At 42.6% G+C, this 26404-nt stretch overlaps 1 protein-coding gene across 2 annotated transcripts in view; it reads left to right on the top strand.

Annotated features, from left to right (window-relative positions):
• The window catches only part of St3gal6 (ST3 beta-galactoside alpha-2,3-sialyltransferase 6), a 64784-nt gene that overhangs the window by 26591 nt on the left and 11789 nt on the right, over window positions 1–26404 (top strand). For both annotated transcript variants that reach the window (XM_029544748.1, XM_021209555.1), the window contains exons 3-7: window positions 4608–4789; window positions 9635–9712; window positions 12160–12263; window positions 13940–14003; window positions 23291–23386. In XM_029544748.1, coding sequence (XP_029400608.1) covers window positions 4701–4789; window positions 9635–9712; window positions 12160–12263; window positions 13940–14003; window positions 23291–23386 — 431 coding nt within the window. In that variant the 5' untranslated portion in view covers window positions 4608–4700. The remainder of the gene's footprint in view (window positions 1–4607; window positions 4790–9634; window positions 9713–12159; window positions 12264–13939; window positions 14004–23290; window positions 23387–26404) is intronic.

Here is a 26404-nt window from a genome sequence, read left to right as displayed (position 1 = left end):
CACTCTGTAGACCAGGCTGGCCTCGAACTCAGAAATCCGCCTGCCTCTGCCTCCCAAGTGCTGGGATTAAAGGCGTGCACCACCACGCCCAGCTGGGATGTTCTTTTCTAATTTGCACAAATATGTAACTTACTAGGTCTTAGCGTCAGCACTCTGGGTATGAGATCAGGCCTAGTGTGAACCCTTAAGTCCTATGTCACTGGCCAAGCAGGAAGCACAAGAAGGCACCACAGAGAGCATGGGGACATGGTTTAGGACCTTTGTAACTTATAAGAGATAAAACTAAAGTTAGGCTGCTGAGCTGCAGGGAGGAGGGGCAAGTGAGATAGAATATAAAGAAATGAATCCAGATAGTAGAAAAGGGTGATGTAATGTAGAAACCAGCTTTGGCAAAAGAATGCACTCTGCAGGAACCTGATCAAGCTATCAAGCTGAGCTGCTAGCTCTGGGCTCTGCAGCCTGCCTTTTCCTGAACCAAGATCAGCACCAGATCTCAGGGGGTGGTTTAGTCTACAATTGGATATTCAGAAGCTCCTGGAGAAAGGCCAAGAGGAAAGGGAACCATAGAAACCAGACAGCAGGGGTCTGCAAACGCCCAGCATTGGAAAAAGCAAACACCTCAGCTGTTTCAGACCTGCTGTTGAATGATATTGATTTCAAGACCCACAAGGTATTTTTGTACTTGGGGAGTTTGTTTTCACAACTGTTGTTGAACAAACATGCTTTTTTTTAAACTTTTTTTTTCTTTAATGGCAGTTGAGATTAGCAAGCTCCCTTGGGCTGGAGAAAATATTAAGAGGCCCCCAAAGAAATGGTACAGTTTTCTAGTACCATTTTATAGGGTTTGCTTTGTACGGTGGGAGGGGCGGGTTGGAAGGAAGAGGGTTGAGAATAATAGGGTTTTATTTCAGCAGAATTTGTGTCGGACTGTCACCTTTCCACTTTATTAGTTGACGATGTGATAATTCTGTTGAAGAAATGGGTGGACTTGGCAGCTGTAGAAACACTCTGTAATGTTTGATCCGGTGATAGAAGTACAGAACTGGTCATCTGTGAAGGGCGTCTCTGGGAGAGGCGGTGCGTATAAAGATCCTGTTATGACAGATACGGTTTGAGTCATGGTTCTGCTATATGTCAGATGGGAAACTTCTCTCAGCCCTTCAGTTTCTTCCTCCTAAAATAGCAACTGTGCAAGCTTACCACTTCCTCCAAGGGTGGTTGTCAGGGTGGCAAGTGACGAAGACACACCAGAATCCTTTCGCAGATATTTTGGCACATACATACCACTACTCATTTCTCAATGAATTTATGTCATCATTATTCCTTGGGCAGGTGCCACATGCAAGGAATTTACAGAGAAGAATTAGTATAGAACATTGAGTTCTGATATCTGCAACTAAACCCAACACTCATCTATTCAGCAACTTCTGTGTGACAGGCCCTGTGCTGGGAGTGAAAAACGACAGGTCGTGCCTTCTTTCAGCAAACACGAAGCCATATTTGGGGCACTTACTGAACCATCTGTTGTGGTCTCTATACTTCAACAAACCCAATCTTTTTTTTTGTTGTTTTTGTTTTTGTTTTTGTTTTTCGAGACAGGGTTTCTCTGTGTAGCCCCGGCTGTCCTGGAACTCACTCTGTAGACCAGGCTGGCCTCGAACTCAGAAATCTACCTGCCTCTGCCTCCCAAGTGCTGGCATTAAAGGTGTGTGCCACCATGCCTGGCTCCAATCATTTTCTTTTCCTACTTCATGGTTCTATAGTGAATCTCAGAGCAGCGAACCTCAAACTTTATAGGCATTAATAATCTCATGTTCAGGGTGGTAACTTGGTCACGTGGCTCCCATCTCACCCTGACTGGTACTGACCCTTGGATTCTGCTCTAGAGATAGCTACTCCTTACTGTTATCAGCACTTCCAGAACATGCCAACAAGCGTACCATGAGGAAGTCTCAGATGACAATTCTCTCTTTTTATCTTGAAATGACAGGGTGACACTGGAATAGATCTCTAAGGGACAGGCTAAACTCATTTTCTTTCTCTTAAATTGTGTGATGGGAGACAACCTTTATCAAGAGGCTCATACCCACATAGCCTCTTAGCTTATTGTGGCCCTTACAGCATGGCTACAATTACTGGCTTTTCGTGAATTCAGAAGCTCAGTACAAACAGTATATTCTTTTGTTATTGAAGAGAAGGGAAAGCTGTTGTCTTAAAAAACTGTGTGTGAGGGGGAAGGAGAGAGGAAGGAGAGGGGAGGGAGAGGGAGAGGGAGAGGGAGAGGGAGAGAGGGAGGGAGAGAGAGAGAGAGAGAGAGAGAGAGAGAGAGAGAGAGAGAGGGAGAGAGAGAGAGAGGGGAGGGAGAGGGAGAGGGAGAGGGAGAGGGAGAGGGAGAGGTACTTATTCCTATGAGTAAGCAGGCCTGAGGTCAACACTGGGTATCTTTCTCCATCACTTTCTTCCTTATTTTTTGAGAACCTGGAGTTCATCTGTTTAGCTACACTGGCTGGTTGGTGAGTGACTCCATCCCCACCAAGTGTTAAAGTTATAGAAAACACATCCACATCCAGCTATTTTGGACGTCAGCACGCAGGTCGTGTAAATAAATGATAAAGATATAATTTACTACTACCAGCAAAATTTTGAAAATATTGTTACACCTAATAGCCCTAGAAAAAGTTGTTATAAACAAAAAAGAAAAGAAAAGAAAAGAAAAGAAAAGAAAAGAAAAGAAAAAGTTGTTAATATTTAGCATTCAATCTGCTTCTTTATCCCTTAGATCACATGCTTAGGGGTAATTTTATAAAGCACAGCGTTATGTGTAAGTGAGAATCTTGTTATTGTCTTGTTTTTCACTCACTAATGTGTGTGGTTCAACTGACAACAAAGAAATGTTAAGAAAATGTTCTCTTTTTTCTTTCCTTCAAATAGTAAAATAAACCTGTTTTTGAAGTGGTATTGTACACAGCACTTGAAAAAAAGAAACTTAGGGAGCTTAGGTACTTTCTACAATTTCATGGCCAACTTTAAGCTTTGATATTAAAGGTGCAAAGGCAGCCAGGGCCAACCAGGATATCCTGGTGATAAACATGCAGGTCCCTCTTTTTGTTCACAGGAAAAAGCTTCCACAAATAGACTAATTCTCTAACTATAACACAGTACATGGAATGACTATGTTGCTTGGAGCAAAAGTATACAAAGGAAAACCAGCCAGGATTTTATATAGGATATGTGGCTTCAAAAAGCTATAAAGGCCTAGAACTTAACTTCCACAGAACAAGCAAGTGCATTTTAAGAGCTTGGCATTAAACAGGAAGGGTAGCTTTTTTGGGAGCACGCAGGAAGGTCGCCGGGGCTGTCTAGACCAGCTAGCCTAGACAGTGCCTAGAAAAAAAAAAAGATAAAAGGAAAAAGAAAAAAAAAAAAAAAAAAGGACGGTAACTGAAGAGGAATGGGACTTGAGCTTGACCTCTGGCTTCCACCTGCACGCACACATACATGTGTATGCGCACACACAGATACATACATAACTAAAATACAACGATTTTTTTTTTCCACCTCAGCTCATTTTCCTTTCTTTCACTTTCTTTCCTCTTAGAAGGCACTGCAAATGATTTCCCTGAGCTCACTCTGTGTACTCAGGTGTTTGGACTGAGGTTGCTAGATACGGATAAGAAAGAAAGGAATGGTGTATGTATGCATTAGACCTTTGTAAGGGAAGCACAGCAGTAGTAGATCTGGTAAAGGACAAATGCACTGAAATAAAAAAAGATGTGTTATAGAACTAGGTATCGTTTGCCTTCTGCATTTAATCACACAGTAGGCTTTTTTTTCACGTCTGTTTTTGAAGAAACGAGGAGGGGTACCTAACAAACATACTTCGGATGTTTCCGGTGGTTCTCAACTTTCCTAATGCTGTACTCCCTTCCAAAACAGCTCCTCATGCTGTGGTGACCTCCAGCTATAGAACTGTTGCTATTTCCTGACTGTCATTTTGCTACTGCTCTGAATCACAATATAAACATCTGATTTGCAGGGTCTCTGACATGCAACCCCACAGGGGTTGGGACCCACGGGTTGAGAACCACTGGTTATACTTTCTGTTCCATACATTGTTGTGTGTATGTTTACATGCTAGAGAAGATTGCCATCTATATTTTTTTCTGACTATGAAGGTACAATGAATAGCACACTAATCCAAAGCAAAACTGGATGTAACCTTTGCTGTGATGTTGGAAAGTCAAATGTGAATATCTAAAAGTTGAAATGCTTCAATAAATTTTTTTTCCTGATTTTTTAAAAACCAAAAATAAGCTCTGAAACCATTACACATGATATTTGAAGTTAATTCAGGCCCCGAGGAAGTAAAATGGTTATTCACATCTTGAAGCACATACTTACTTTTTATTAAGAAGGATCAATAATAATAATAAAAAAGATATTCTTCAGGGGAGCCTCTATCTAGCTTTGATACTACAAAACTGTTGGCTGTTGATAACTTGAAATCATATGTTGGTAGACTACTTACAAGAATAAACAAAAGTGTTCTTTCTGTACGTTCAGTGAGCATTTTCAATGTTATGTCTTTTTCTCTTCTCTCTCTCTAGATTTATTTACTAATTCATGTATTTGAACCATCGTGAAAGACCTCTGCATATTCATCTCTCCTCGCTTTGGACCCTGTTTCAGGCAGGCCAGTCATGAAAGGGTACCTGGTGGCCATATTCCTGAGTTCCATCTTCCTCTATTACGTACTATACTGTATACTGTGGGGAACAAATGGCTATTGGTAAGTTTCAGATTTTACTACACAAACATGACTTTTCCACTAGCTCCCCCCCCCAATTTAACAATTTAAAAATTTTAGGGAGATGGCCCAGTGGGTCAAGCACTTGCTGCATAGGTATGAGGACCTGGATGTAGATTGCTAGAACTCATGCGAAAACCAAGCAGGACCCTGGGCATTTGTAACTTTGAACACTGAGAAGGAGGGATGGATTAGAAACAGGAAGATTGCTAGTGATGGCTAGTCAAAAATCAGGGTTAGTACTAGGTTTAGTGAGAAACTGTCTCAAAAGAATCAGGGAGAGTGTAGAACAGCAAGACAACAACATTGCACACAAGCACACACACACACACACACACACACACAGAGACATACAAATTTATGTACACATCCACAAACTCAACACATACACAGCTATTCACATTCACATGGATACATGGTTGTACACACATACACGTGCACACACATGCATATAAACACACTCACCTACTTGCTTATACACGTGCACACACACATACACATATACATACACATATATACATGCAAACACATACATACATGCACACATACTTGTAGGCACATTCACACTTGTACACACACATGCACATACACATGCATATACACACATGCATATATATATATACAACCCAAACATGCAGGCACACACAATGGCACATATACATGCACACATGTACACACACACACACACACAGACAAACCCATATATTCACGCACACACATACATACACACATACAAACACACACATACAAACACATACATACAGACACACACAGGAGAAATATTTAAAGAAAAAAACCCTGTTAGCCCTATTTATTAAAAAAATTAATTTTGTATATGTATGTACGTATTTTTGTGTGATTACATGTATGTATGTGTAGATACTCAATAGAGGTCAGAAGAGGGTGTTGTTGGATTCCCTAGAGCTGAATTTCCAGATGGTTGTGAGCTACCTAACATGTATGCAGGGAACTGACCTGAGGGCATCTTCAGGTATAGTATGTGCTCTTAGCCTCTGAGCTACCTCCTCCAGCCTCAACCTATTAAAGCAACAGTATTGACTGTCTTCATTCAGGACATAGCATTCCATGTCTATACAATAGTTCATTTTCTCAAATTAAGCTGTTCTTGGACTCAGCATCCATTTTAAGTTGTTACTGCTAACATATCCACTCTACATTCAGTTTCCTTTGTTCAAAAGTGCAGTTTTGATATAAAATACTTAAAAAATGTTTAGGCATACTACAGAGAAATTTATAAATGTGTTTTTCATACTTCCCATTTCAGTCCATTGGCTAAGAATAAAGTTTAGTTGACCTTTAATTCGTAAATGGATGTCAGTACACAATGAAATCCAAATAAATCAGATCCTAACTTCCCATCTTACATAGAAGGTCAGCGCTTTGTCAGTGTTTCAATGGATCTTAGGTTGTTTCTAGTGAGATGAAAAAAAAAACCCCATGTTTCTGTTTTCTGTATTTAGCAGTATGGAAGTGCTTTCTCATGGAATAAAGTTGGGCAAATACTACTGGAATAAAACCTAATGCCAGGTGGGTGGCTTGGCCCTACAGATTTAGCCTTAAGACTTAAATGCTGGGCCAGAGAACTTTGAAGTCTGGTTAAGAATTTAATGACTGGGCTGGTGAGATGGCTCAGTGGGTAAGAGCACCCAACTGCTCTTCCGAAGGTCCCAAGTTCAAATCCCAGCAACCACATGGTGGCTCACAACCATCCGTAACAAGATCTGACGCCCTCTTCTGGAGTGTCTGAAGACAGCTACAGTGTACTTACATATAATGAATAAATAAATCTTAAAAAAAACAAAAAGAATTTAATGACTATCATCCCACGAAAGTCTCTGTCTTCATGCCTGCCATCCCCTATTAATAGAAGAAATGAAGAAAGAGCAAAATGCTCACTATCTTACTATTTGTTATAGGGTTCTCTAGGAGAATAGAACATGCATACATTACAAAAGCATGCATACATTATAAAAGGGGATTTATCAGAATGACTTCCATGGTAGGGGCTGGATACTCCAACCATGCTGACACTGAAGAGAGGCTCGGATCATGTAGTCACTCAGTCTGAGCAGCTGGATGCTTCAGCAGACCCACCCTTCTGATGAAAAGTTGGAGGATCCTTCAAAACTTCTGGCCGTTAGCTCTCACTTGAAGACAGAAGCTGGAGCCTATGTCAGTGAGGCACACACAAACACACTCCTAAGCAGAAAGGGCAAGCGAGCTGTGTTGCTTTTTTCCCTCTGATCTTTTTCTACCTGGGCTCACCTGGCAGAAGGTGCAATCTACTCTGTGGTAAGGTCTTGTTCCCTCCGTTAGTCATTACCAGAAACACTTCTAATACCTACCCAAAGGCATATCTCTTAGTTAATTCCGAATGCCACAAGATTATATTACCTACTATTCTACTTTTCTATACACCCTGTTTATCATAGAGGAAATGATAAAGGAGATAATAAGAGGACTTTGGATTCATAACTATCTTTTGTTATCAGAATTTGAAGAGTGTTTATATTAAATGAACAGTAATCATTGACAGGACTTGGGAGATCAAGGCTAATGTGCGTGTGCACTATGGCCTTGTTTCCTTCAAAACTGATTAAGGGAGGCTGGGGTACCAAGTCCTTGCATAGCGTTCAAGGATGGACCTGATGGAAGCAGCAAGGAAGCAAAGACAAGACAGACAGGTGGATATATGGCTAGAAAGCTGGGACCGGGTCTCTAGGCTCTCTGCTAGAGAAGCCCCAGCACCCTGGGAACTCAATGTGTTTAGCGTATACAGTTGGAATGAGAGGTCAAGCTATTGTACACAGCTAGAAAAGAAAGCAGGGTTAGACGTACATGTAAGCCAGGAGGCAGGGTTTAGGGTGTACAGCTAGATCAAAGTGACAGATCTAACTAATCTCGATGGGAGCAATCTCTGTAGGAAAACGGTTTTCAGGCCACACACATCACGGGAGAAAGCTATGGTGGGAGACGTCTGTCGTCATATACTATTGACACATAGAATCAGTCCCGCAAGGAAAGCTTTGCCATCCCTGTGAGTCTGAAGCAATGGGGTCCTTGTGTGGCTGTCCTTTTGTCCACGTCAAAAGCATGCTTTCACTATGACTTCATTCAGGGCTTCTTTTGTTCCCTGTACTTGGGAGACAGTTACAGGGGCAGGGAAGATGATTCGATTGGTAAATATTTTCCATACAAACATAAAGACATGAGTTTGATCCCTACCTCCAATATCAACAGCTAGGTATGGGAGTACATACTGGCCAGTGGGCCTAGCCTAATCCATAGACCTTGGTTCTCAGTGAGACAGTCTAGAGACAGCAAGGTAGATGGTACTTAAGGATGAACCATACCCAAAGTTGTCCTCTGGCCTACAGAAACACAGCAAAACCAATACGAGATGCCTTGAGGGTTAAGGCCCTTGCCATTCAAGTAAGAGGACAAGAGTTTGGACCCTCGGAATGCACAGTGGATATTGGAGCTATCATAGATGACATAGTGATTCCCCAGAGCAAGCTGGCTCACAAGTATTAGTGAGCTCTGGGTTTGGGTGAATGATTCCTCCTCAAGAAGAGAGTTCCAGGGAGATTCCTAATGTCAACCTTGAGCCTCCACTCATACATGCACACACATGGGTGCATCCACACACATGTGACATATATACGATACATACAAATGAAAAGGAAGAATATACAAGTGTCTGTCTTTGATTTCAAAACCACCGAAAGTTTGTCTTCCTAATATTCTAAATCAGCTGTTTATTTTCTGTCATTGTGTGTCACTTCTATGTTTGTAACCTTAGACATGAAGTAACAGGCTCGTTGAGTATAATAAAGTGTTTGCAGCTTGCTGTGATGGTTGACCACATCTGTGTGTTATGTATAAACCAAGTGGTCTTTGCCATGGCAGAATTCTCAAAATATCTCATTACAGAAGGACGTATATCCTCCTTGTTCAGTAGCTTACTAGTTCTAATTGTGGAGATTTTACACCTTAAAACAAAAATGAAATTGGTTTGTCTATAAAAGGTTCAGTCTATTCACATTGAGTCCTATCTAGAGTAGAAAGAAACTACTTAACTTTTAACTGGTTTTTTTCTCATTCACTTTTAAAAATTAATTTCCAAAGCATCGATTCTGTGCATCATCAATGAGTAGTGAGTTCCTGTGTGGAACTGTTTTGCCCTTCACTGGCTCTCTCCTCCCATCCCCTACCCCTCCTCTCATTTACTCTCCTTGATGTGTTTCCCAATACCCTTTCAAGTTGTGGAGGCAAGTACTCTACTCAGGAACCAAGGAAGCCAAGAACTTAGGGCAGTGAGATCTAGCTCTCCGTGGTGTGACTTGTGACAGCCCAAGACAATGAATGGTCTGTTGATGCAACTCAGTCAGGAGTTTCCAGTCTGCTATCACTAGGTGTCCCACATATGACTTGTAGATGAAAGCCATGTGCACTTGGGCTGGGTTCGGTTTCAAAGGCCTTTGAGGTCTTCTAAGACTAGAGTGTGGGTTTGACTCCTACCCTGAGGTAACCCTACTTAGGTCCCCATGAATCCAACCCCAAAGGCCACCATGGCCTTTCCCATTTTCCATTGACTTTCTCTTATGGATTTCCAAGCTTGTGTAGGATTTGGAGAAGTCTGTGTTAAACCTCATGGGCGTGCATGTGTGCGCTCATGGGACTATGTGTGTGCGTGGCCTCTGCCTACAAATCTGGTTAGAGTGGAACCCAATGGGTTCCTGGGGTACGCATTCCTCCTTGGGGCAGGATTCCTGGGTTTTCATTGCCGCTGTTTCTGTCTCTTAGGTTCCCAGCAGAAGAAATGAGGACTAGAAACAATGTCAATAATTGTTTTAAAAAGCCAGCTTTCGCCGATCTTCTGAGGTAAAAAAATTAGGCCAAAAAACTGTAGCTATTGAACATTTGCAGGATGTCTTCGTAGTCATTTTTTTTCCACACTCTTTGTCCTTTTCATGCAAATCTTGGTACATGGTAGACCCTGCATGTGTAAGAAAGTGGGCAAGGAGCTTGAATAGTCTATTCTTGTGTGTTAAGTCAGCACTCTTGAGTATAGGAAAGGCATGGGAGTGGCTGTACTCACTCAGGTAAGACTAGACAGGCCTACTTGCATTTGATCAGAAAAAAAGAACCATTCTTTGTTTTTTTCACCCCTTCCCCCACTCTATGTTTTACTTTTGTTTTTTGAGGCTTATTTCCCCTTGTACTATAAACACAATCATGTATTTTTATTAGGATTTCTTCATTGTAGGCTACAACCATTTCTGTTTCCAGGCGCTGTTACTTGGATAGATGGCTAGGCGACTCACTTTTATTTTATGTCTATGAATCCACTGTGGCTGCCTTCAGACACACCAGAAGAGGGCATCGGATCCCATTACAGATGGTTGTGAGCCACTCCAGGGTTGCTAGGAATTGAATTCAGGACCTCGGGAAGAGCAGTCAGTGCCCTTAATCGCTGAGCCATCTTTCCACTTTTAGGTAGCAAAACCGGTCACAAATTCAGTGAGGCATGTTTAATTGCCTAACACAGTATTTGAGACACCCACCCCACCCCACCTCCGTTATGTTAGTTGTTCAGGACTGCTGACTGGGTAATCTAAGATCGCGGTTAAAGGGACAGGTAGGCATGTGCTTGTTATTTGTGCAGTGTTCTCTGAGGATGAGTAAGCCAACGCCTCAGAGAGAGAGAGAGAGAGAGAGAGAGAGAGGGAGGGAGAGAGAAGCCAGGAGAGGAGCCCCAAGAAAGCTCTGCTTGGGAAGCTGGGTTGTGTGGGAGAATCTCAAAGGCAGGCTGGAGTGCAGATTTCATTGTCGCTCGTGGGCTAACAGCTCCCACTCCAAACAAGATTTTCACTGCCTGTACTTAACCATGGTAAGCTTTTAGTGGGAGTAACAATCGCAGAGCTGCATTGTCATAGAGGACATTTTAATCTATATAGTATGTATTGTGATATTCAAAATTATCACCAGTAAAACTAATACACATCAAGGTTCTTGCTATGTCTGACATATTGTGCCAAATAATCATTTCATTTAGAATGTAAATGTAAGCAACAAATAGAGGTTTGACTGCAAACACATGCTAGTTCCTGGTTACTGTTATTTTCATATCACTCTGACCAGCCCAGAGAAAGAGAAACCTTTACCACTGTTGCCACGTATTACAGCTTGGTTTCTTTAAGAAGACAGGGTGGATTTGGGTCTTCTCCCAAGCTTGAAGCTGGAGACCTGGCACTTCCTTCTCTCTGGTGTAGGTCCTGGACTTGGAGAATCAGCACCAATTTTAAAATGACATTTGCAGGTTGGCTAGCCTCCGAGGCCGCTGTCATTGCCAGTGCCAAAGCAAGGACATACATTTGGTCAAGAAACACTACGCTCTTACCTGTTTCCTTTGCAATGCCAGTTTGTAATGAACAGGATTAAAATTGGAAGCATGTCGGTTTGGCTTCATTGCTATTTCCATTTGTCACGTAGCCATGTAAAGATCTAACCTCACTCTGGTTTCTGCCTGCATGTGTAAGATGTTAAATGTCTGCACACAGTCATTGGATGAAGTAAGATAGTGCCTGTGTAGAGCCTGCAGTGAAGTCTGTCAGGTCCTGCCTGTAGCCCCTTTGTAGTCTTTCTGCTGGAAGAAAAATAACATATTAGTGGTAGTGTTAAGATTGTTACTCTCTCCTTAATAACACACATAAGCACTTTTCTTACCTTATAATGGTCCCTTAAAAATTGATGCTGAGTTAAAGTTTATCCACCCATTTATTAAACAGGGGTTGAGGAACTGTATTCTGTGCTGGACTCCACCGTGGCTCTCCCTATCTTTATCAGACGTTCCCAGGAGAGGCATGGGAGTCACAGGTCACATCTGGAAGTCAGAGCATGTACCAAGAGCACAGATGTCTGCAATTTTTCTTCCTGAATCAAGTTTAATGACATCAGGGCAGAGTTGAATTCTCTAGCGTTGCTTAACTTTCCGTACATCTTCATTTTTACAGTTGGCACGGTTTGTGCATATGGTCCTTTAAAATCTTGGAATGGCTTAGCATCGATAGCGACATCGCTTCACGGCCATCACTTTGCCACACGGAGTTGTTGTGGAAAGCGTGGTTTTACTTACACTGCGATGTCATTTTGGTCCATGTTCCTGAAAACCGCATAGCTCTTCTATCTAGCATTTTACATGCCTTGAACTCTTTAAAAACTATTTGCACAGGCCAAGCCATTGGTTGCCGTGAGTTTCAGTTGTGAGCTTAGACGGCTGAAAGCCAAGCAGACGTTTGACGGAATCATGCTTCACTCTTCCCTTTCAGATTCCCCCAGCTTTACCCATTTCTGTGTAGAGCTGACTTTGAAAAGGTTGCTGCCATGTCCGGTACCAATAATTTTCTGTTGCCCTATGGAATAAAGAACTACGGTGAGTCTTAGTATTTTTACTCTACCTGTTAATTTGAGAGCCTGTTTGATCCGAAATGCAATTTTTTTTTTTTGTTTGTTTGTTTCCTAATGATTCCCAGGAGATATGACTTGTGGACAGGATCAAAGTTTTAAACAAAAACACTCTTTTAGAGGCAGTGTAGTGTCAAAGAGTAAAAAATGGTAGTTTTAAAATTTTAATTTATTATTATTATTATTATTATTATTTTTGAATTTTGAGGACTGGTCTTTCACTGGCTTGGAATTCAGCAGATAGTTAGAGTGACAGGCCAGTGAGCCACCGGGATCGTCCCAATCTCCTTCTGTCACAGCCTGCCCTGTGCTCTGATTGCAAGCACTGGTCACCATGTTATGTATGTTGGTTTCAAGGATTAACCTTAGGGTCTCATACTCGGAAAAACAAATGCTGTGCTGACTGAGACATGTCCCCACCCCTGGCTTTTCTCTTATTTATTTTATCAGCAAGGTCTAGATGAGTTCCCAACCTTCCTAATATTGTGACTCTTTAATACACCTCATGTTAAAATCATGATTCCCTGTCATAAAGTTATTCCATTACTTCTTCATAACTGTGCAATTTTGCTACTATTAAGAATAATTATTATCTGTTTTCTGATGGTCTTAGGGGACCCTGGTGAAAGGTTTGTTAGACCCCCCCAAGGGAATTGTGATGCACAAGTTGAGAACCACTTGTCTATATCTTTAATATTTTAATTTTAATGCCGGGCATGGTGGTGCATGCCTTTAATCCCAGCACTCGGGAGGCAGAGGCGGGCGGATTTCTGAGTTTGAGGCCAGCCTGGTCTACAAAGTGAGTTCCAGGACAGCCAGGGCTATACAGAGAAACCCTGTCTCAAAAAAAAAAAAAAATTAATTTTACCAGTAGATTTTATTTTCATTAAATTGACCTCTCAAATCTCTTAGCAACACAAGCATCATCCCACTGCTCATTGAGGGCTTTGGGGGCTTACGTAGCTTTGACTTCCAGGTTTTGTGGGGAGACTAAAGACACAGTGGTGATAGAACTATGATTTGGGGGGATTTTTTTTTTAACTGATCCTGTGTTAGACATTTTCACATTTATTTTGCAGAAAGCTAGGGATATAGCTCAGTTGGGACAGTGCTTGCCTAGCATGGTTGAAATCCTGGGTACAGTTCCTCGCATTACATATACCAAGAACTTCAGCCCAGACCTCTATACTTCTGGCATTCAAGAGGTAGAGGCAGGGAGCTCCAAAGTTTTAAGGCATCCTCAGCTATAGTTTGAGACCAACCTGAAATACATAAGACCCCGTCATTCATTCATTCATTCATTCATTCATTCGTGTGTGTGTGTGTGTGTGTGTGTGTGTGTGTATGAAACACACATATCCCATATATCAGATTTTGAGTGATTAGTTGAAATTCGCTGAATTCTATGGTTAGTTTCAGAATCATTTCATATGGCTACTTGGGAGAGATGGACCTGAGAACATTTACTATTGTGTGCTTTTTGAGCACTGTGAACCAACTGTAGATAAGTTGTTAAGTTTTCTATTAATTAACTCCAGTGTGGCAGTAGTACTTAAAGCATGTTTGGGGAGGGGGGCTGGTGACCTGCTGCCTCTAAGAAGGCATGTCTCTCCTTTTATTCATAATTCTCCACTTGTTTTTCAGAGACATATTTCAGCTCGGCCCTTTCAAAACTGCAGAGTTGTGATCTCTTTGGCGAGTTTGACAGGTGAGTCTATTTCCTTCTCTCTATTGAAAGTGCCTCAAAGTATTTGCCTTAAGAAATGCAAAGAGCGTTTACCCTGGGTGATTCTACTGGATGTGCGCGATGCTAGAAATCCAACAGTTATTTCTGTTCTTATTCCACTGAAAAGAAACGAACTATGAAGTGAACTTAGGAGCTGCAGCGCTGGCTGGCTCATAGGTTTGTAGAGGATTTTAATGACGAGGAACAGGAGTTCCCTATCTTAGTCAGGGTTTCTATTCCTGCACAAACATCATGACCAAGAAGCAAGTTGGGGAGGAAAGGGTTTATTCAGCTTACATTTCCATACTGCTGTTGATCACCAAAGGATGCAGGTCAGAAAGCAGGAGCTGATGCAGAAGCCATGGAGGGATGTTACTTACTGGCTTGCTTCACCTGGCTTGCTCTGCCTGCTCTCTTATAGAACCCCACACTACCAGCCCAGAGATGGTCCCACCCACAAGGGGACCTCCCCCCTTGATCACCAATTGAGAAAATGCCTTGCAGCTGGATCTTGTGGAGGCATTTCCCCAACTGAAACTCCTTTCTGTGGTAACTCCAGCTTGTGTCAAGTTGACACACAAAACCAGCCAGTACACCACCCACGGCATTTGTAACCTCCACCCATCTCCTCTAAGCTGTTTGTACTAAAGAATGAATTCACTTGACTGCTAATGAGTACAGAGTCTCCATCCATGGTAGTCTCCCACACTTTCTGCTCATAGCCAACAGGTTCCTGATAGCTTCTCTCTTTCTTGTTTATGGTTTACTGACATTTGTTATAATTTATAATTCAAAACAATGCCACCCACTGAGAAGTTTCAAATTTTATTGGTATTTGAGAGTTTGTTTGATTGGTTTTTGTTTTTTTTTGGTTTGTTTGTTTGTTTTTTTTTTTTTTGGAACAGGCTTTCACTTTATAGCTCTGTATAGACCTGGCCCTGTAGACCAGGTTGATTTCAAACTCAGAGATCTGTCTGCCTCTGCCTCCTGAGTGCTGGGACTAAAAGGTGTACACAATTACCACCCAGATCATATCAAGTATTTTACACACACACACACACACACACACACACACACACACACACGCACCCCAACTAGCTCACTTTTATATAGCTTTCATTTATAGAGTTTTGAAATGTGAAGATATTTGACTTATTTAGGTCAGTTTTCTCTAATTATTCAAACAGTGAGAATAAGGCTGGACAGACAGACAGCTTGCTGTAGCTGGAAAATGCCTGTGCTAGGATAAGAACTGAGATAGCTGTGGCTCCAGTGCCCAGATGTGTGAGGGAAGGGTTTGTAGCAGGGATCTGTGATTGTTCTGCAAATACAAACTATCACTTTTGAGAGAGTGTGACTGGAAATTCCATTTTTGCCTGCTTTTTTATGATACTGCTACAGTGTTTTATTCAGTTGCTTTGAAAGGATATCTCTGGGGAAAAGAGGTCTTCAGCCATTTGTCTGTGACTTAGCTACCTGTGTCCTTCTTTCTTACTGACTTGGTCTGGCTCTCCCCACTTTTTCCTCTGCATTGCTACAAATGTTCCCACTCACATCAGCCTGTGCCAGATACATCCATCAGAACCTTTTCCCTTCGTTTTATCTTCTTTCACAATTCCATAAAAATAGGATTTTTTTCTGTTTCAAATATAAGCTCTGTGAGACTCTATTAGTGTGGTTCAGAGCACTTCATCAAGCAAGCCTGCTACTTTGGTGGATTCCTCTGTTGTGGTGGTTTGAATAGGTTTGGCCCCATAGACGTATGTGTTTGAATGCTTAACCCACAGGGAGTGATACTACTAGGAGGTGTGGCCTTGTGGGAGCAAGTGTGTCACTGTGGGCAAGGGCCTTAATATTCTGGTCCTAGCTGCCAGCTTTCTCCTGTTTGTCTGCAGGAACAAGATGTAGAACTCTCAGCTCCTCTAGAACCATGCTGGCCTGGATGCTGCCATGTTCCCACCATGATGATAATGGCTAAGAAATCTGTGAGGGAGAAAAATCAGTTATATTTACAAGTTAGATCTCTCTCTCTCTCTCTCTCTCTCTCTCTCTCTCTCTCTCTCTCTCTCTCTCTCCTCTTCCTACTCCTGTCTGTCCGCCCATTCATCCGTCCACCTGTCTGTCCGTCTGTCCGTCTGTCTGTCTATCTCTGTTTGTTTACATGTATGCACTCTGCAGGGCTGTCTCAGCAGTTCTGTGGTCATCAGGGCAAAGGCCTCTCTGTGTTGGATCCTGCATTCCTCAGTACATGGCTTCCTCCTTAGAGGCCAACATGCAAGATCGAGTTCAACCCATCACATCTTCATTCTGACATCTTTATTCCTGTCAGAAGAAAGGAAGAATGGGAGAAGGGCGTATACCATTCCTTGAAACTTCCTCTCTCCTCCTTTTTTAATGGATATCTCAAGAAGCCATAAAAATTGCTTCATTGTACCTAATGATGAGCTAGAGCCAGGGACACCAGCAAGGGAAAGCTATAGCTCTTGTCAGCTCCAAGTTTAGCAGTCTCAGCTGGAAGCATGACCTCTTCCCTGGAGACACAGAACCTCTCAGCCTGTCTCTTCTTTCTTCCTCCCTCAGAATTGACCACTAAACACTTACTAGCAACCTCTGATAACGTTGGATAAACTCAGGCACCAAGCCATCCCTGGCTAGAAAGGTGATGAGAGGAGTTACTTGTTGTCTATGTCACTGTGTGCTCACCTTTAAAAAACAGCAAGTCCTGGGGCTGGTAAGATGGCTCGGGAGATAGGGGTGTTTTCTGCCAAGTCTTTCATCAGGGATTTAATTCCAGTATCCACACAGGAAAAAGGAAGAACCTAGGGCTCTCTGTCAAACAAAGTAAACGAAAATGTACTAACACGAATGTCTTATTTAAAGGACAAAGGAAGCACAATGACAGTCCTTTCCCTGTCATTGCTTTGGTACCCAGGTATTTCCATGGCACGGAGGGTTCTGAAGTCAACTAGGCTAAAGAACTCTGTCTAGCTTCTGCCGTCACCCAAGCCCAGCGAGCTCTGCTGCATTGCTTGGCAAGCTTCTCCAAAAGTAGACATTTCAAGGAGATTGCCAGGGACACTTAAAACTAGCCCAAATCCTAAGGTTCTGACTTCCTTGCTGTCTCTGTCACCCCTTTCTCTAGCTTAGCCCTGCTTCCAGGGATACTGCAGTCTCTTGGGTGGAATTTTATCCCTCCCTAGCTAGGAGCAACAGAGACCTTGAGATGGCAGAACTGGAGTTTCTATGAAAAGTGCACAAACTAGCTCTCCACTCCCATCCATCCGATGAAGAATGCTTTAGCCCCGTGGCCTAGTTAGTTATATAGTAACTGCATATAAATAGCTTTCTAAGGGAAACACCTGTGCTAAGTCAGTTGGCAGCTAAATGGGGGAATGATCTGTAGAAAGCTGCCTTCTGCTCACTGAAGTAGGACCCGTTATGTTAGCTCAACAGAACTGGATTGGTTATGAGGCGAGGTGGAACAGGAGCCTACGACAGAAGAGCTAAAAAGAACAGGCTGGAAGCTTGTCAGAGGCACTGTGAGTATGTGAAGATCTACCACCCATCCACACACCATCCGACACCCTGCTGAATGATGGGCTGTTTACCTCATGGCCTTTGTAGGGTGGAGGGAACAGAGGGCAAGAGGAAGTTGTGATTTTTCCATCAACAGACAGTGTCATTTGTGGGGAAATCACAGTGTAAGCACTACCTGTTTTCTATGTCTCTGGGCAGATGTTGAGAAGTGATATAAGAGCTGAGGCTCTGCAGGCTGGAGGAAAGGGTCCTGTCTAACAAAACAACAGGGAGGGAGACAGTGGTGATTTCTCTACTTCACACAACAGGAAAACCGAGATGACAGAGGCCAGATCCCCAAGCCAAATTCCCCGATGTGCTAGGGAACATGAGTCCAGAACCTGTTGCCACCCCCAGTCTCTTGCGCATCATGTTAGGGTGTGGCTGCAAGGAATATAGATGGCTGATTGGACATGTACTATTGCTCACGTGGGGTTTCTGATCTGCCTATTTGTGGTTCCTCCTGTAGGATGCCACCTATGGCTCCCCTGAGTATAAAGAATACAATCCCAGGAAGTACCAATTTATACCCATAGTTGTCTGAATGAATGTTGCTGAATTTATACTACTGGTACTCAACCTGTGAGTCACGACTCCCATAAGGGTCAAATACCAGATATCCTACATATCAGACATTTACACTATGATTCATAACAATAGCAAAATTACAGTTATGAAATAGCAACAAAATAATTTTATGGTTGGGGGTCACCATAACATGAAGAAACATATTAAAAGGGTTGCCACGTTAGGAAGGTTGAGAACCACTGATTTGCACTATATACAATCTTGGCATCTTCGTGGTGTGTCTGATTGAGGGGTTGAAATAGTGGCTCAATGGTGTTAGCAATCTAAGGTGGGCTCTCTGTGGTTCTTTTCTCTTACATATAAGATGACTGCAGCTGCTCTAACCATATTTCATCCAGATGCAAGAGCTGGGGCTCCCAGTGTCAGTACCTAAGCTGAAAGGTAGGGGCAAATTAAAAAGAAATCTATCTATCTATCTGTTTATCTATCTATCTATCATCTATCTATCTATCTATCTATCTATCTATCTATCTATCTATCTAATAGTCTTCTCTTTCCAGGGGCAGAATCTTTCTGAAAGCATCTGACATATTTCCCTACTATCCGATTGGTCAGTGATGAGTCATGTAGCTGCCACTAGGCCAGTCATTGTCAGTGATAATGAGTTCACCATTGTAGGCTTACAAAATAGGCTTCTGGGTTATTTGGAGCATGGCTAGTAGTAGGATCTGTCATAGACTCTTACACCGAAGGCAGAGTGATATGTTTTGATGTATTATGATGTCAATGTGAAAAGATGATACCTAAAAGCACTCAATAAAGATGACACATTGTAGGTGGTTTGTAATAGCAACTACAGTTGGTTTTCTCTGTATTGCATAGGACAGTAAATCTTCTAGGGGTTGTGGCTCTCTGCACTGGGTAGCAGTTTTGCCCAGGGTTATGACACTGAACAGTAGAGACTCTGCCAGGAGTTGTGGGTTGCAGTGGGCAGTGACTCTGCATGGGGGTATGACTTTGTACAGGGTAGTGATTCTGCCTAGGGTGGTGACTCTGTGCTGTAGTGACTTTCAGTTTTGCCTGGTTGAAGAGAAACCTGTGTTTCATCTCAGGGAAGTATGAGCCCTACTTCCTAAGTTGTTTTGGTTAACAAGCCCAGACACGCTGTAGTTACTTGATTTTGTGTCTAAGACGATTAGGAGCCTGTGTATTTCCTTACCCCCACCCCACCCCAGGGTAGAATAACAGAAATAAGCACCTCCTCCAAACACTTAATCTTAACTGATTTTGAAAATACCTGGACATGAGTAAGCAGTTTAGTTGGGATGGTAGGCAATAGAACTGACACTGCTCTTTCCTCTCGGTACTCAGATGTCACCGCAGCTATTTAAATATGAAGATGGTGTTAAGGAAGCATGATGGAGTTACACAGGCACCAGAGGATTCTGGGAGTCTTTGCTCATATTCAAGGAGCCAGGGCAGCTAGATTCGGAAGTCAAGTGGACCTTGAAAAGTGGGAAGCATCTGTTCGTTTATAGAACAGGAGAATTTGCTTTGAGAGAAACGCATTCTGAAGCGAGTGACTCAGAAAGTGTGTACCATTCTGTACCTGCAAGAACTGTTATGGAGCTGCACATAAGATGCTAGTGGAGAAGGGCCTTGTAGCCTATGTGCGCTTCAGAAAAAGACACAGGTCCTTGTAGTTTTCTTTCCTTTGAGGAAAAGCGGAGTCCCAGTTGACAAGGTTTCCCTTGAAGGGGCCTGGAAAGCCATCCCACCAGAAAAGGTCCTTTCTTCCCCCCACCCCCCGAATCTCCTGTAAAGCTGACAAAGATGAAAGTGGAAATGAGATTCCTACAAGCATTTGACACTGAAGTGTGATGAGCAGTAACCACACTTTGTGGGGATCCAGTTGTAGAGAACTCTGTAGAAGAGATCTGCCTGATTCCTCTATTCCTTGTCCTCCTGGCTATGAGTATTATGTCTGTAGGAGATCCAGGACTTGGACTTTGAGGGGTGACCAGTGGGAGTGGCATGGCACATAGTGGCTATCATCAATCCTTAGGTCACGATGTGACACACAACCTCGTCTGATAAGGAGGTACATTCTGGTAATACTAAGACGCAGCCTGTCAGTGCACTGCAGCATTATGGTGCTAACCCAGTTTGGGACTGAGCCAAGTCACCTCTCTCAGGAATCCACCTCAGAGCTAGAGCTTATGAGCCAGGAATCCTTTTCTGAAACTCCAGTGTAAGTCTCAGGATGTGTGCTGGTAGCCTCCACTCCCAGCAGCCCTTACCCTGTGTGCTTTGTATAGTCAAGCCTGTACTCTGGTATTAGATAGGGACTCCAGGCTAGGGTAGAAGCTGGAGTCCTGTAGTTTATCCCTGGATAGAAGAATTGAAGTGGCTTTCAGTCTTCAGTGGGGGCAGAGGGATTAGACTGACAATAACAGATAGTCCTCCCTAATCTCCAGTCATGTTGTTGCTTGGAAAGGGTTGCTGTTTCTATGCTGTGTATTCGGAGCCACCCCCTTGATGACCAGCCTTGCTTAGGACTTTAGTGAGGAGCCCATTTCAGCAGGATCAGCCTCAGAAAGAACTGACTCTGAGGTTCTGGAGAGGTAACTGCTCTCTGCAGAGGGCATTTATAGGGGAGATCTCCTGAGGATAATAGCTATAATACCCCGAAAGCAGGGGTTTGGATATCCAGTGGTGGCCTCCCTTTAGCAGTGAAGAACTGGTATACTGGGCTTTCTGCAGTTCATATTGAGGCTTGTTAATGCAAGTCTCTAGAGTCAAGATAATTTCTTAAAATATGTAGACATAAAAAGACACCTCCAGAACATATTGTGACATGTAGGGTATCCATGATGTGAAGGTTTGTGGGTACTTTTTTATTGGACAATGCCCTCTGTCTTTCAGCCCCCAAAGTCCTGACATATCAAAATGACTTTTATTTGCCAGATGTAACTGTAGTCTCGGAGGCTTACTGATGAATAAGATCACCCTTTCTAGCTCTTTCTGAACTCTGGCTGGTTGGTTCAGTTTAGCTGTTCTGGCTCAAACTCTTCTCCAAGCTGACTGATTCAAACTGGCTTCTCTTGGCTTCTGACTGAATTGCTCTGCTTAGAAATACTGCTTCTGAATCCCATGACTTGAACTTCACTGAGTGCACAAACTGAACAGAACTGCACAAACTCAACTGTATTCAACTGCACTGAACTCAACTGAACTTCACTGCATTGCCTGAACTCAACTGAACTGCACTCATTGTACTACCCTCCACTCCTGACTTACTCTGTGCTGCCCTTAAGTAGCCTCTCTTTTCTGTTTATTCTCATGAGAGTTGGGTATATGCTACCTCTGACTCATTCCATCAAATCTTTCTCTGATTCATCACTTTGTTCCTCAGTTCAACACCACTTTCCAACATGGCTGCTTCCTCCTACAAACTAATTTTACTTCATTGTTTGGGATTAAAGGCGGGTAGTAAGGACATGTTTGTATTCTGACCAGAGGGATTAAATAAAGGTGTGTCATTCCAGCTGGATCACATATACCTAGAAGGTCTTTAGATGTCATCTTTTGCCAGAGCAAGCCATTTTGACAGAATAAGATTCCTCTACACTGACACCCATAAAGTTGGTACTTCTTGTTCTTATCTGGTAAAGTAGACACTGATGTAGACAGAACTGATACTTAAATGGAACTAAAAGAAAACTCCAGTTAAGGAGGAGAGGAGCTGGTGAGTTGGTTTAGTAGATAAAAAGGTTTGCTTCCAGTTTTGGTGACCAGTGTTTATTCGCCAGCACCCACATGGTGGAAAGGGAAAACCAACTCCCATTAATTGTCTTGTGATCACATTTGTACTGTCTACACCCACACCCACAGAGAGAGAGAGAGAGAGAGAGAGAGAGAGAGAGAGAGAGAGGGAGAGAGAGAGAGAGAGGAGAGAGAGAGAGAGAGAATATAAATGTAATTAAAATGGGTAAGCAATTTTATATTTTTAAAAGTGCTTTTGTAGTATTAATGCTTAAAACATAAACTAGTTAATTGAAATACGGGCCCTGCCAAAAGGGTAAATTCTATTACAGAATGCATACATCATCTCTTAACCCAGTCTGGTTCTTTTAAATGCTCCCCGCTTCTACATTCTCTGGGTTTAAACATTACCCAGCATTTGTACAGTTTTGTTGCACATTTCTTTTAAAAATCTTAAAAGTTTTGAGGTTGACTGGTCAGCTGCCGTCTTAAGGAACAGGTCTGCCTTTAGGCTTCTTCTGCTTCAAGGACTAGGAAGGACCCAGGAAGGGGCCCTTTGCAAGACTCCTTGTCTACACCCCTGCGTCCTAGAGAAGGATCCTTATTTTCTAGGTCTAGTGAACGGTGGTCAGAGCAAGAAAACCCCAGGCCAAGGTCACATTGGCTGAGGACCAATGCTGTTCTACCCCAGGGGTTGACTCTGGCCTGCAACAGGAAGTCCTCTTTGTGCTCTCCTTAAAGACTTTTCAGAAGCACAGTGAGCATGGTGCTTGGGTGAAACAAACAGAAGCAGTCTACGTGTGAGAAGTTGAAGTGAGCCCAGGCAGGGTAAAGAGAGCTGCCCTCCCTTTACCACATTCCAATCTGGTCATTTCCTCACTCCTATGATGCAAGAGAAAGCCAAGGGTAGATGAGGCATGGGGAATGCTGGTTTTAAACCTAGATAGCAATGTAGTGTGAGCCATGCTTGCACATGCAAGCTCAAGCTGAGGAAACACCTTAGCACTCTGGAAGTTTGGACTCCAATGCTAGTCCCCCCTGTTTGGAGTTTGGACTTTGAATGTTACGTTTTTTTTTTTTTTCCCCTCCAAATTTATTTCTTCGTTTGTCTATCAGGAGATAACCAGGTTTCTCTTTCTAAACTGGTGATTTTAAGGATCACAGAAGGGAATGGACATGCACATGGGCCACTAAGGGCTGATGTCAACTGTGGTGATATACTTTCCCTAACAGCAGTATGTTTCTTGAATCTCAGGACCTCAGGCACAGTTGTATTTTTTTTTCTATTTACGTGACAAGTGGAATTTAACTTGGTCCCAGAAAGCAGGAGCGGGTTCTCGGAATCACCCAGTTTTGTAAATGCTACGACTCAGTCTTTCCCTTGTCTGTTTGCCCAACAGAGTGCCATGTAAAAGGTGTGTGGTGGTTGGTAATGGAGGAGTGTTGAAGAATAAGACATTAGGAGCAACAATCGACTCCTATGATGTAATAATAAGGTAAGTATATCTCCTAGTCACAAACCTAGAACTGCTTGAAGAGAACTCGGGTTCCCACTCCAGGACAGCTGTGTTTAAAGAGTAGTTGGCCATTTATGCACCTGATTATATAGCAGCTTTCTGCCTTGGTTACTGGCTATAGTAAACTAGGTTTCAGATCACTGATTCAGCAAATATTTAATTAGTCCACTTGATATGCCAGGGACAAATCTAGGCTCAGCGAGATTAGTGCATGATAAGAGTGTGCTTGTACCTTGTAGAATTTACATTCTGAAAAAAAATAGGAAAAACAGTCATCAAGTATATAAGAAGATAGTATATCATAGACAAATAAAAGAGATGATAAAGAATTATTAAGTGGCTACTTGGGAAAGGGTTACCATTTAGAGGTGAAATTTAATTTAAGCTAGACCAAAGGACACATGTAAGACTAGCTATGTGAAGACAGTAGAGGAGCTGTCCAGACAGGATGTATATTGCAGTTCCTCAGGCGTTTATCCATCTGAAGAGCAGCAGATAAACCCTGGCTCAGGAGAGTAGTCTAACCAGAAGCTGCTGAGGTGGGCAAAGAACAGGCTATGCAGGGATTTTTAAGGTTCAAAGATTACATTTTAAGGCCATTAGGAGCTTCCAAAGCCTTTCACATAGGATCTTATGGAAACATGGTTATTTCTTGAAAGCATTCTGGCTGCAGCAGACAATGGTGCCTGAGGGATAAGGCATGGGATGGGGCATCAAGAGTCATTGCCATATCTGGGCAGCAGATTCTTGGGCACAATTGGGGAAGTGGACAAACTGGACCTAGGTTACATTTGCTGCTTTATTAGGTGTGGTTATGTACTCCAAATAAGGGATGCAAGGGCACTTCCGGCTGTCTTCAGCTCTGTCCATTGGCTAGAGAGTGGCAGAGTGTACTGGCTAATTTTGTGTCAACTTGACACAGCTGGAGTTATTATCACAGAGAAAGGAGATTTAGTTGGGGTAATGCCTCCATGAAATCCAACTGCAGGGCATTTTCTCAATTAGTGATCAAGGGGGGAGGTCCCCTTGTGGGTGGTACCATCTCTGGGCTGGTAGTCTTGAGTTCTATAAGAGAGCAGGCTGAGCAAGCCAGGGGAAGCAAGCCAGTAAAGAACATCCCTCCATGGCCTCTGCATCAGTTCCTGCTCCCTGACCTGCTTGAGTTCCAGTCCTGACTTCTTCAGTGATGAACAGCAATGTGGAAGTGTAAGCCAAATAAACCCTTTCCTCCACAACTGCTTCTTGGTCATGATGTTTGTGCAGGAATAGAAACCCTGACTAAGACACAGAGTCATTTAGAAAGTTTGAGAGAGACAGGATTAGGCTTGGGTTTAGAGAAATATAAAAACTCCTGTATTTGCCTGTTAGCTTTGAGATGTTTTTGAGGTACATAGTAGGTAAGTGGACAGTCATGTAAAGGGGTTAAACTTTTCAACAGCGAGTGGCCTATGAGTGAGCTGTATTTCAACAGAGGGCTTGGGGAGATTCCCCAGGGAGAAACAGAGATACATGAGATGACCTGGTACTGAGGTTCAGAGCTCATAAGACATAGAGGTTGAACAAGAAAAAAATAAGAGTGATCCACCAGTGAGCTGTGAAGAAAGTGATGAATGTCCAGTTGCCCATGAGAAGGCTTAGTGTTTCAGAAGCACAACCAAGAGGGTTCTAATGATGAAATGTTGTGCAAAGGCAGAAGGGGGGTGGGGGGGGGAAGCTGATGGTCACTGTCACCCTCAGCAGAACTGTAGATAGGATATATGGCAAGAAGCCCAACTGAATGAACTGAGGAGAGAATGACAGGTCAGGAGAGGGAGAGACCAGCATAGTCAGTCAGCTATTGAGAACTGTTCCGAGCAGTTGAAAAAGGAGCTGGGCCTTGGAGGTGGTTACAGAATCTAAGCAGGCATATGGTTAAAGTAGTTGTGCTAATATCCAATATATACAAAGAACTCAAGAAGTTAGACTTCAGAGAATCAAATAACCCTATTAAAAAATGGGGTACAGAGCTAAACAAAGAATTCTCAACTGAGGAATACTGAATGGCTGAGAAGCACCTAAAGAAATGTTCAACATCCTTAATCATCCGGCAAATGAAAATCAAAGCAACCCTGAGACATTCCACCTCACACCAGTCAGAATGGCTAAGATTAAAAATTCAGGTGACAGCAGATGCTGCCCCAGTACAAGGGAATGCCAGGAAGTGGGAGTGGGTGGGTTGGTGAGCAGGGGGAGGGGGGATGGGATAGGGGGGGTTTCAGAGGGGAAACCAGGAAAAGGGATATTTGAAATGTAAATAAAGAAAATATCTAATAATAAAAAAAAATTAGTTGGAATGAATAGTGAGCCTGGTATAATGAAGAAGAGGTCATAGGGTCAAGAACTCAAGGGTGATTCATTTTCTGTAATGAGGAGGAAATGGTGACTGTGGCTACAGCCACCATCAGTCACTGATACATATAGGGGAAATATCTTTCCTATTTCTATTGTCTGAATGAAAGGGGGTAAGGTTCTTATCTGGGTAATACTTTTTCTCAGATAAGACATTTTCTCCCTCCCTCCCTCCCCCCATCCCCCATGTGTGCTAGTAGTCGCTTTAAGCAGCCACTGTGGCCACACACTGGGAAGGCTCTGCAGTGCATCTGGAGGTTTTCTGGGTTACAGGCTGATTTCTGCATAGCAGGACATCTTATTTTCTCTTTATTACCCATTTTGAAGAAGTTGTGGTAATTTAGAAAACAATTAGATTCATCCGTTTTCCCACGTACAGATGTTTGACTTGGATAATTTTCAGAACCTTGGCCTAGGGAAAAACCATGGGTACATCTTGAAAGCCACTGCAAGAGTCTAGTATTATAGAGCTGGTGGCAAAAGGGTAAACAGTATTTATCCTCCCAGGGGACATTGTTTTAGAAACAAAACATTTTTTTATTTTTTCTAATAGAATGTCTTTATTTTTTTTTTATTTTTTATTATTATTATTATTATTATTATTATTTT

The sequence above is a fragment of the Mus pahari genome, chromosome 12, assembly GCF_900095145.1.
Source record: "Mus pahari chromosome 12, PAHARI_EIJ_v1.1, whole genome shotgun sequence".
Taxonomy (NCBI): domain Eukaryota; kingdom Metazoa; phylum Chordata; class Mammalia; order Rodentia; family Muridae; genus Mus; species Mus pahari.
The sequence above is the reverse complement of the archived record's forward strand: the minus strand, read 5'-3'. Positions and strand labels throughout refer to the sequence as shown.